Raw genomic sequence first — 12549 nt, forward strand, 5'->3', positions numbered from 1 at the left:
AACTAAAAATTAAATATTCTATATAGTCTGGAAATAATCCTCAATGTGTAGTTCATTATAGTGAAAATCTACCACAAATGGTTTGAAATATGATTTACCATCTTAGTAATATCCTGTAAACAAACTTAAGCAGAGATGGTAGGTGAAGTTCTTCTGTTATCATGCGAGGGTCAAGCAGAACAGAGAGATATATTTCAAATGCTCCACAATTGACCTATTCCCAGCTGTTTCCATTGTAAGTTAGGATGCCTGCTTGGTTTACTAAAGGCCATTTTAAAGAGGAAGCATGAACTTGAGTTATAAAAATTGGTAATAATGGGGATCACCTTTTAAAAGACAACCAGACAGCATTATATTGACAAAAGGCTGAGATTAAAGACCTTTCATTAGCCACTGCAAAGCAAACTGATACTTAACCCTGAGTGGACTATGCATGAATTGTTTCACTTCATAATTCTGCAAGAAATCTTCTAAAATAAAATACTGTGTATTACTCCTATTTTGATGGTGAAGAAGATAAGGCTTAGAGAAATAAAATAGCATCCCCAGTAATGTCTAAGGAGTGACTGGAGAGGAGCTGAACCCAGGTCAGTAGGACTCTGGGCCAGCACTGTTCAGTAAGACTCCATGCACTGAAAAAATGTTACACATGTGTCCTCTGCCTGTGCGGGGGGCATACTAGGAGTTTAGAGTGTGACTAGGCCAATGCCTGAGGAGTTGGAGTTTTTATCTTATTAAATTTAAACGTTGTGCGTTTTTTTTCTAAACTGAAACGAATCAAAAATTGCTATTGTATTGGGCAACAACTCTAGAACCTTCCTAAAATGCTGTCTGCAATAAAATCACTAAAATCACTCTCCAGTACTCTCCAACTCAGCTCTTAAAGTAAAGCACATAGGAAAAGACAGAGTCAGGAAATGATCACTTGTGAGTTACGTACGTAAAGCCATGGACGAGATGTGCTCTCCATCTCATGGAAGCCGCACAAGTTGTTGCTTTCATACCTAGCCTAGGAGCTGTCCTATGGGAGTGGGCTTCATCTGAAATCCTTAACTCTAATGCCTGCCCTCAGTGGACTTCATCCTCCCGTCAAAACTTTAGTCCCCAGACTAAGACTATAATCCTTAGTGTACAGGTAAGCAGGATTTCCATTCTTATGTGGACACTGTGAGCAGTTCAAGTGCCTTCTGGTCCAGTACAGTAAACTGGCTGCTGCATGGCCTTAGCTGGTCACATTGGCCACTTAGGACCTCAGATTTTTTTTCTCTGCAAGATAAGACACGTGAATTAAGTGACAGAATAGATTTCTTTTAGGTGTAAAAATGATACATATAGTAGTTAGAATGCATATAATTTAATTCCCTATAGTGGGATGGGTATAAAGTAAATTATTTTTTTAACAAAGTACCTGTTAGAATTATAGCATAATTGTATTATCCCAACTGTCTTTAAAGAAGTAAAAGCAAGACTTGCTGGGGAGCTGTGCAGCTGCTGAGGTCTGCTGAGAAGCTCTGCCCCTTGCTGTTTACACGTACGTTATTAACATGGCTGTACTTGTCCATGGATGCAAGCTGGAAGCCTGCACTTCGCTGGAACCTTCATTTGAAGGAGTAGATGTGGTTTCTATCTTCAGAGAGCTGTCATTAATTGTCACATTGAAATAATATGTTCCCTTACGGTGGCAGCAGCTGAAGACTTGATAGCAAATGAGGAAAAAGTTTGAAGCGTTCTTTTAAAGACATGAGGGTTGTTATTGCTGGCATGTACAGTGGGGCTAGAGAGCCGACTCAGCGGCTTAGTGCACTTGTTTTCTAGAGAACTTGGGTTTGCTTCACAGTACCCACATGGTGGCTCACAGCTGCCTGTAAGACCAGTTCCAGGGATAGCTGAGGCCTCCTTCTAGTCTGCACACAGGTGCACTTACACACACAGATACACATAAAACAAATAAAACGTAAAAGTAGTTATAAGAGCTCACCTATATGCTCCTTTTTAAAATAACAAATATTCCACTAATTTCTACTAGTTCACTTAAATATTTTATTCTAGGAAATTCATTTTATAAATATTAGAAATGAAAATTTTGCAAATCAGTGTTTTGAACTGTAGGTTCTCATACACCCAGCTTGCTAATATGTCTACCTCCTAACCAAAGTGTACAGCAGTGGTCCTCAGCCCATGGAAGGATTAGAAACACTTCATGGCTTTTGAAAACTACAGTGCCTGGGCCTTCCCTCAGACCCAGGTGTGAGTGATCTTTATGATATCTGGATTTCTCTTAGTATTTGAACCAAAATCCCCTGAAAGTTCCTGAGAAGCAATGAGATGGAATACTAATGAGCTGGGTGCCTCTCAGTATCAAAGACTATAGTAACTTAGTGATGACAGTGTTAAGGAATGAATGTTCTTTGAAAATTGGATGTTAATTAGTGTTTATGATCAGATGAAGACTCAGATATTTCAGCTTACTCATTGGTTAGCTATTACTGTGAATTTAAGTGAAGCATATGAAAAGAGATACACACATCAGAACCTAAGAAAGAAGTACTTCATTTACTTTGTTTTTGAGAGAATTTGTGGTTTACAAAAATTAGACACTGTGATATTTCTCCTGCTCTTAAGATATTAATGTATGCATGCCCCTCCCTCAGAACACACCTGTGTGCAAGAGAGGCTGGGAAATGCAGGCGAGTTCCCAGGCTCCCAGGAGGAAAAGGTATTTACCAAACAGCAGTCTCTACAATCATGGACAAACTGTAACTCTTGGCGAGGAACTTACTAATTTCATTGATTTCAGATCCTCTTACTTTAAAAAGTGAAAAGATTTGACTTTTTGATAATGTTATTAGTTATATTAAGAAAATCCTCTTACAGTAAGCTGAAGCTTAATTCACTATAACATTCCACAGAGATGTTGAAAATGAGAGCTAAGTTAAACACTGCCTGGGTATTGAGTTACTCAGATGGTCCAAACACATCCGGCACTGTGGTCCATTCCAGCACACATGCCCTGATTCCTGCCTTCAAGTTACCTTAAACTAATTTAACTTTTTACATACATATTATTGGTTATCTGAGTTTTTGAGAGAATTATGTTGTTCTCATGATTTTCAACAAAAACAAAAAAGCAAAATGACAGTATATTTTATAGGTAACCTATAGAAAATAACCCATCTAAGTAAATGATAACTTGTATCTCAAACACAATAATAATGATGCCATTAACTGTATTAGGAGATGTATCCATCACTATGAATATAGCGTGGCTCTTTTCCACAGAATCACAGGCTTTAGCAGGGAGAGCTCAAAAATGGTAGTCCAAGAATGTGTTTACAAGACCCCCATACCCCAGCAGGACTGATTTTAAAACACAAAAGTAGTAAGCCATGCGTGCCTGTAATCCAAGACTTGGCACACAGAGGCAGGGGTGGCTAGAGTCTGAGGCGAGCCAGGGGCGTGCTATGAGATCCTGTACAGGAAGAAGACACGGCGACAATGAGCGTTCTCCGCTAACATTGATCGGTGACATCACTTCTTATGTTGGGCTGAAGGCTTTAAAGGGACTCAGTGGGGGAACTTTAAGGACATGGTGTTTTGTTTTGTTTTGTTTTGTTTTGTTTTGTATAATGTCTATTTTCTCTTTTTCAGGACTTCCAATAGTAGCCAGACATTGTCATCCAGCCATACTATGGAGCCGTGTTCATCAGATGAATTCTTCCAAGCACTTAACCACGCAGAACAAACGTTTAAAAAAATGGAAAACTACTTGAGACATAAGCAACTGTGTGATGTCATTTTAGTCGCTGGCGATCGTAGGATTCCAGCCCACAGGTAATTTCTATATGTGTGAAATATCCCTAGATAACTTACATGTGATGAGGTGTTGTACCACAGTTAACCCTTAGGCCTCAGGGGCAATCTATCTCATAGAATGTCTGTAAGGAGAACCGAGTGTGAGACTCCTAAACACAGCGTCCGCTGTCTTTTGTGGAAACGCAGGCATTAGCCTCAGAGCAGTCAGTATTGTTTGCTGCAGGTATCAGCGACAATAAACAGTTTTCATGCATACTAAGTACCCATTAAATGTTTTAAATAATCTTGATGGAAATTAGAGTTTGTGGCTAGGCAGAAGCATACACACAAAACTATCCCATGGAGTAGAGTTCACAAAAATCTTAATTTTTTTTTTTAATTGGTTTTTCAAAACAGGGCCTGGCTGTCCTGGAACTCACTCTTTAGACCACACTGGCCTCAAACTCACAAAAATCAGCCTGCCTCTGCCTCCCAAGTGCTGGAATTAAAGGCCTCTCTCTCTCTCTCTCTCTCTCTCTCTCTCTCTCTCTCTCTCTCTCTGTCTCATGCTGTGGGTTGAACATGTGGATTAGCCGGCATGCTAAACACAGACTCTTACCACCTAGGTTCACTCCTGCCCCTCAGTAAGTTTCAAAACTCCCATGTATTCCCTCATTTTGTTTGCTGATCTCCCAAGAAGTATGAAAAATGTTAGTGGCGGGGAGTCCTGTAACACAAATGTCATATTTTTAAGGTAAAAAGAAAAAAGAAAATGTTTAGGAAAGAATAATTCATTGTTCAGTTATTCCTTGTTAATTGCCACTATGACACACAGATTATTTTTCTGTCTTTCAACATTAGTTAACATTGTCCAAAAGTTTGTGGAAAATTCCCTTCAAAGTGAAATAAAACCATTAGAAAGGAGCGTGGGTTTATAGCTGTCAGAGGGCATGCATTTATTGACTAACTCCTGCCATAAAAAGTCTGTGACACGAATGTGGTTTCTTAGAAGAGATTTCTCCGTGAATTTCCCAGAGGCACCCAGAGGCGGCTTATAGTGGCTCGGAAACTCAGCTCATTGCCTGGGCCACCAGCATGTGCTGACGCCAAGCCCTGGCACAGATGACCTTTGGACTCCTTGCTCCCTCCTGCCCTTCACTGTTTGTAGCAAAGACCTGTAGCTCCGAAAGCTTTTGGTGACTCCCCAGGTCGCCGCATTGAAAGCCAAAGAACAGTTGGGGACCTGTGCAGCGAGCTCACCTTGTGTCTCTGGTGCTATCCCACCATTCCCCCCCCCCTCCCTCTCTCTCTCTCTCTCTCTCTCTCTCTCTCTCTCTCTCTCGGAGCCCTGAGCGCTCATGGGTCCCTGTGCCTGGGAGATGGGTGTGCTCATTCTGCCCTTGGACTGAGTGAGGCGCTGGCTGCGCCTTCTTCCCCAGTGCTAGCCCAGTCTTCACTTCCCTCAAGAATAGTAATTTTAAGCAACAGGTCTTGGCCTGAGTGACACATTTATCTGTGGCCTACTTTTCTGCCCTATAGCACGTATCTTTTTATTATCTGTACAGACGGTAACAAGAAATACATAAATGTATTAAAAGTTTAAAACATTATATAAGTTGTTAAGACCATTTTCAAGTTGTCCTACATACTCACTTCTGCCCCAGTTTGTTTAGATTATTTTCAGAATCAGCAGAGAAAACAACCCTTACATTTTTCTTTTCTCATGTATGTAAATATATATTATATATAGCAAGTGTTTATAGCTTTTTCAAAAAGATTTCATAAAGTGATGTTTGCATAGTAAAATCATTTACCTCAGCAGAAAATTTTCGGTAATGGTAATTTATCATGCAAAAGAAGGAAGTAGAGCATGAAAGGATTTGTCAAATGTAGGATACATTTACCAGTGCTGTGTACTTCTGTGTACTCCTGTGAGTGCCAAATTAAAAAAAAAGAAGAGAATGCATTTATTAATGAACATTCAGCTTTAATGTACTCATTGATTGCTTTTCTAATGTGTCCTCAGACTGGTGCTTTCCTCCGTCTCGGATTATTTCGCTGCTATGTTTACTAATGATGTCAGGGAGGCAAGGCAAGAAGAAATAAAAATGGAAGGTGTAGAACCGAATTCATTGTGGTCCTTAATTCAATACGCATACACAGGTAACAAGTCAGAAGTATACACTAAAGCCCGTCAGATCTATGTTATGGAATTTGATTTCAGATTTATTTTTCTATCTCTTCTGTTTACGGTTTTTAAATAGGGTCTCCTATATTCAAGCTGACATTGAACTCACTGTGTTCAAGCCAAGGATGTCCTCGAACTTCTGGCCTCCCTACCTCTAGATTTCATATTTCTGCTTTGAATAAAGCAAGCTAATTCTGCTATGGTCATCACTGCCTCTGATGCTGTTCTGCATCGGTTAAAATATGTTAAAACCTTTAAAATGATTATCATAATGAAGCTTTTGAATAATACCTTTAAATCTTTTAACTGCGTGTGTGAGAGAGTGTGTGAGTGTGTGTGTGAGAGTGTGTGTGTGAGAGAGTGTGTGTGAGTGTGTGTGTGAGAGAGTGTGTGAGAGTGTGTGTGAGAGAGTGTGAGAGTGTGTGTGTGAGAGAGTGTGAGAGTGTGTGTGTGAGAGAGAGTGTGTGTGTGAGAGAGTGTGTGTGAGAGTGTGTGTGTGTGAGAGAGAGAGTGTGTGTGAGAGAGTGTGAGAGTGTGTGTGTGAGAGAGTGTGTGTGACTGTGTGTGAGAGAGAGAGAGTGTGTGTGAGTGTGTACTGTGCGAGTACAGCCAATGACTGCTTCCCAGGGGCAATGGAAGCCCCGGAGCTGTCGTGGCAGTGTGGCCGCCTGCTGTCTGCTGAGAACAGTGCACAGTCCTAGCCCCGGCGACATCTCCTCAGCCCTGTGGGTTGTGCTTTAAAGTATTTATAAAAATAGCACAGGTAACTTCCGGTCAGAGCACTCATTGTGCAAGCATGAGGGTCTGAGTTCAGATCCTTGGCACCCACCTAAGACCTGGGTGTGGATTTGTGTAGCTGGAACCCCAGCACTGGAAGAGAGAGGCCTCTGGCTGGACAGCTGAGGTTAAAAAACAAAAACAAACATAAAAGCCGTGAGTGCCAGGTTCAGCGAGAGACCCTGTCAGAGCTCAAACAAAGGGGTGATAGAACAAGACATCTGATGCCTCCTCAGGCCTCCATGTCCACACTCGTGCATGTGTGTGCACATACACACAATAGAGTTATGGAATATAGTCAAAAGTTACGTTTACAATTTAAGAGTTATTCATCAGAGATACTAGTTACTACTTAGTGCAACGTTTAAAGATTCTGAAATAAGCAGAGGTCACAAGGGGTAAGGGGTTAAATGTTTACACTTAACATTTAACCCCTTATTTTCTTTTTGGAATCGTAAGCCTTCTAGATCTGCAAGGTGTGTAAGGGGCTCTTGTTTGGAAATCAAGTTGTCACCATCAGGTATTGTATAAAGCAAGATTGATGAACTGACTTGTTAACGGCCTCCCTCTTCTTAGGCCGACTTGAACTGAAGGAGGATAACATCGAGAGCCTGCTGTCCACAGCGTGCCTTCTCCAGCTCTCCCACGTTGTGGAGGCCTGCTGCAAGTTCCTGATGAAGCAGCTCCACCCGTCCAACTGTCTGGGAATCCGATCTTTTGCCGATGCTCAAGGCTGCACAGATTTGCATAAAGTGGCTCACAATTACACTATGGTGTGTATTTTTTGAAAGTCAGAGAGTCATGTCCTCCTGGCCCGTTTCTTGTCTTTGAAAGTTCATCTATCTATATGTTGCTGTTTTTGTGTGGTTTTGCCCCAAGTTTTGAGGTTCAGGTTTATGGCGTAGCACTAAGCTGGGAAAGGAAGACAAGCGGGGAGCCTGCTGATGGAGACTCCTAGCGGCAGGTGTGCTGCTCCTAAAGCAGGCCTCCTCAGCATCTCATGAGAGCGCCTGCTGAGCTTCCGATCCGTCCTGTGGGCACAGGCAGTGCAGCGCCAGTGGCTGTAGCACCAAGATGAAGGAGAAAAGGATGAATGGGAGACCTATTTCAGAGGCCTCTGGCTACACAAGAAGCGCTCACCACCGTGTGGAACAGTGCTCTGATTGACTGCAATGAACCATGTGTTCAGAATAACCCAGAGGAGGTTCTTAGTCAGCAGCCTGAGAGATAATGGGACTATGATTGATCTAGGGTAGCAAAGGAATAAAGGGCATATTGATGGCATCTTGTTAGGACCAACCTTCAGTTTCAACAGTGGAAGAGAACAGGAAGCTGCTACACCCTTTTAAACACTATTTACGTTTTTTATGTTTATTCCTCCCTTCTCCACCCAGTCCCTTCCAACACCCCAACACCAGCTAGGAGAGAAGGAACATTAGGGGGAGGAGGGGGTGGAGTTCTCTTTAGCTATTTCCTGCTGGTCAGGTTCCTTGTGGAAAGTCCAATCTTTGTTTCAGGAGATCTCCAGCTTCTCATCAAACTGCATCAGCAGCAGTCAGGAGCAGCAGGGGTGGACACCAGCAGCCTTCTTCGGAGCCCCTCAACGCTCTCTGGGCTCTGGCCTTTCTTCCCCTCAGAGTCCTCAGATTTAAACTATCTGCAGCTGACAAAGAGTCGCTCTCAGAGCCTGCATGACACAAATATTTTGCTGCTGTGGACAGTCTGAATCCCATATCCTACACCTGGGATCAAAACAAAAACATGTTTACATCCACAACAGGAAGTGGGGATGGGTTTTAAAGCGTGGACCATCTTCCCACAGGGGAAGTGACTAGCCAGTGCCGCCTCGAATGCTTCACCGATGGCGATATGACCGCGAAGAGAGGAAAGGGTGCGAGCATTTGTGTGCATTTATTCAGTTGCATGGCCCTGTCAGGGAAAGGTTGAGGCGCTGTTACCTAGTCTGTACCCTCCTCTGTCTTCCACCCTTCAGCTGAGTTGGTTTGTCTTGGAAAGAGACTCACGGAGGTTCAGCAGTTTTCATTGTAGAAATTTAGAAAAAGCTATGAGGATTTCTCTGAACAGAAGCACACACACAAAACCACACCCTTGTGATGGGCTTTCCCCGTGTGGTGTCATTCCTCCTGAGATCTGAGTCCTCCATGACTGTCACAGGGCACCCTGGAAAACATAAGGCACGGCAATGGCAGTGTGAGCTCACGTTTTCCAAGTGAGTCCTTAGGATCCACCCGCATCCCCACACTTCTCTGTAGATTGCCGTTTCTTTTTCGGGGTGTAAGGGTGCTTTGTCTACATGGATGTCTGTGTACCACTGCATGCCTGGGGCCGGGGAGGGTCAGAAGGGGGCATTGGATCTTCTGGAACTGGAGTTACAGGCAGTTGTAAACTACCATGTGGGTGCTCTAGAAGAGCAGCCAGTGCTCTTAACTGCTGAGCCATCTCCCTGCCCCTCATTTTTATTTTAAGTTTATATCCACAGTTTTAAGCACCTTCTAGAATAAGTTAAATGTTAGTAAATAAAATAGAGCAGTTTTTTTCTTCTTAATAAGTTTATAACTTAACATCTTTTTTTGATTAATAACCTATATTGGTGTATGTGTGTGTTGTTTTGTTTTATTTTGGTATTCGAGACAGGGTTTTTCTGTATAACAGAACCCTGACTATCCTGGTCTCACTCCGTAGACCTGACTAGTCTTGAACTCACAGAGATCCATCTGCCTGTGCCTCCCAGAGTGCTGGGATTAAAGGCGTGCGCCCCCACACCTGGCTGTTGTATTCTATTTTTATTACATACATTTATGGACGAGCAAGTGCGCTCATGGAGGTCAGAGGAGGCAGTTCTCTTCTACCACGTGGGTCTGAGGGATGGAGCTCAGGTGGTCAGGCTTGGTGGCAAATGCCTTTACCCCTGAGTCATCTCTCTGGGACCAATCTCTTCTTATGAAGGAATTTTGTACATGTGAAAGCATTTGTAGGCATTTAGGTTGTTCCTGTTGTTTACAGTACAGGCATGAAAGCTGCTTAGGTTGAGATGCAAAATCAATTGAAATTAGCTGGATGGTTTAAAGCTGTTTTCATAGCCAATTAGTTACAGTAGTTTTTTGGTTTTGTTTTGTTTTTTTTTAATGTCAAGGTCATTACTTGACATTACTTAGTTTCAATAGAGATATGTGGTGGAACTCTAATAACAATAAGTAATTTAGAGGCAGATTGTCTGATTTGAATGTTGCTATGGGAACTGAATAAGAATGCAAAGCAAAATTCAATCTTCAATTTAAATAAATCCCTCAGTACTTTCACTTACTTAAAAACCATTTTGAAGGGGGAAAGAGCAGCTCTAGCAAGCATCTGTAGCATGATGTCTGCTTGTTTCACAAAGCAGATTGAAGTGCAGCGCTGGGCCGTGAGCCCCGTCAGCACACGGTGACACACATGCTCAGACATCCTACAGCGTGAGCAGGGCCAGAGCTCCGTGGGGGCTGCAGCCGCAGCTTCTGTTCTAGGTCCCACTGCTACAGACCACGACCTGAACATCTCCTTTAACCTCCAGAAAGAGCATTCTAGACCAGTTTGTCATTACAGCTGCTTAATGTCATTAGAGTGGTGTGAAGCAAATGTGAACATTTACTTTTAAAATTCTGAATCTTACTGCTCAGTGTAGAAAATGTGTAAAATCATCAAATTCTTCTCCAGTAGCTACTTGAAAGCAGAGTCATGCCTTTGAAAGGAACTTCGTGTTTAAACTTATTCCAATAGTATTGTATAATCTACTGATAAACTCATATAATACAAATATACTAGATGAAAGGGCATTTCTCTGAAATGGGTAACATTAACAGTTTGACAACTAGCCACCTCTTACTGATGAATGCAGTTAATACCATTGGAAAAATAGAACAGTCACACTAGTGTTGTGTAAGCATGGTGTTTATCCATTGCACCGTGCTTGTACCCAGGCTGGCCTCAGACTCACAGTCCTTGAGCCCTTTTGCTCCTCAGGGTTGAGATTACAGGTATATGCCACCATGCCTGGCCATACCATATTGTTAAATGACAGAAATGCATCCTTCTACTTCTCAAGACTTTCCCCTGATATTATATATTAAATGTCTTTGCATGCAACTATGTCATATTCCTCCAAATTCATATTGCCTGTTTAATGATCATTTAGTTATAACTTCCTATAGTTAGACTTTGGGCTATTTTACTATAAAAATCGATAATAACAGTGTTGGGTTTCAGACCCAGGACAAACGGCAGAGGTGCCCAGTGCCCATCTAACCAAAACAGACCTGGCCCCCAGGTTCCCCCAGCATCCATCAGTCCCTGTCTGTTACAGGACATAGCTAGCATACCCTGCCCTCTGCCCTGAACTTTCCAGCCCAGGAATTTCCCTCCCGGAAGAAGCTCTTCTGCATATCCTCTCCTCTCTCTCTCTCTCTCTCTCTCTCTCTCTCTCTCTGCCTGCAGGCCCACTCTCTCTCTTTCTCTCTCTCTCTCTCCTTCTCTCTCTTTCTCTCTCTCTGCTTTTTTGTCTCCCTCTGCATGGCGGCTTCACTGACCCCTCCTGAGAGCTGTCCCCAGTAAACCTGCATTTATATACTCTAATTCGGCTTTGGTTCATTTCGTCAGCAAAGATAACCTATCAAAAAGAAACATTCATAGATATTTGGCTTTGTTCCCCATTGTGCAAAGTATTTATTAAGGATTAAAATGACGAGTAGGATAAATGGGCTGATAGTTACAGTGTGGAGTTGAACCCTGGGTCTCACTCATGCCAGGCAAACACTTCTCTACCGAGCTATAGCCCCAGCTGAGTTTTGATAACTTTGAGCTCTTGCTGTGTGTTTCCAAAATGTCGTATAATGACAGTCTGCAATTGAGTACAAGAGTTTGCTTGAAGCCATTCCAGCACTGAGATTTTATTAAAATATGTTCCTGGAAATGATAATCAGTCATTTAAAGTAGATTCATTTTGGTATCTTTTAACAAATCATGATGAATTGGAGCAATTGAATTTAGTTAATTATTCATGAATGGTTTTCCTCCTAAGACTGCTGAAAGGAATGTCAGCCCAAGATAGGTTTCAGATCAGTATCTGGCTTGGGCTACCACAGGCCTAATGGAAAGTGTGACCCTCATTTAATATGGAAAACAGATATTGGTAGGCCTTGTCTCTAGCCCTGATTTAAACAGCTTTAGCTCTTTTCCTAGAGCCCAGTATGCTGAAACAGATAGTGCGTTAGGAAGTGTAAAGGAAACATTACAAGACTACAAATTTGGAATTTGCATTTATATCCATGGTGTAAACTATTCATGCATTAAGACTTGCAGACTTCAAAACAGAGGAAGTGAGGTTTCTTTCTCTGGGGCTGGAGAGAGGGCGCAGGCATGCACTGCTCTTGCAGAAGACCCGTATTTACTTCCCAGCACCCATGTTAGGTGGCTCCTAACTACCCAGAACTCTCGCTTTTGGCCTCTGCAGGCATCTACACCCACACACAGACACACATGCGTGCACACACTTTAAAATAAAAATAAAAGATTTTAAGAAAAGATTTCTTTCTCTCCAGGTTAGTTAACACAATAATGATAAGCAAGTTATTTCACGCCTTGAGGGCATTTCTAGTGTCCCATTTTAAATCATAGAGGGCTTGATCCTAACATGCAGCCAGGACAGATCCTAACATGCAGTCAGGAACAGTCTAAAGTCCTGCTAAGTTAACAGTGTGTGTGTGTGTGTGTGTGTGTGTGTGTGTGTGTGTGTGTGT

General features: G+C 42.3%; 1 protein-coding gene across 2 annotated transcripts in view; it reads left to right on the top strand.

Annotated features, from left to right (window-relative positions):
• Positions 1 to 12549, top strand: part of Klhl5 (kelch like family member 5) — a 63470-nt gene that overhangs the window by 29759 nt on the left and 21162 nt on the right. For both annotated transcript variants that reach the window (XM_055624254.1, XM_055624253.1), the window contains exons 2-4: positions 3649 to 3831; positions 5819 to 5955; positions 7334 to 7530. In XM_055624254.1, coding sequence (XP_055480229.1) covers positions 3689 to 3831; positions 5819 to 5955; positions 7334 to 7530 — 477 coding nt within the window. In that variant the 5' untranslated portion in view covers positions 3649 to 3688. The remainder of the gene's footprint in view (positions 1 to 3648; positions 3832 to 5818; positions 5956 to 7333; positions 7531 to 12549) is intronic.

The sequence above is a fragment of the Psammomys obesus genome, unplaced genomic scaffold (assembly GCF_907164565.1).
Source record: "Psammomys obesus unplaced genomic scaffold, mPsaObe1.curated_primary_1811, whole genome shotgun sequence".
Classification (NCBI taxonomy): Eukaryota; Metazoa; Chordata; class Mammalia; order Rodentia; family Muridae; genus Psammomys; species Psammomys obesus.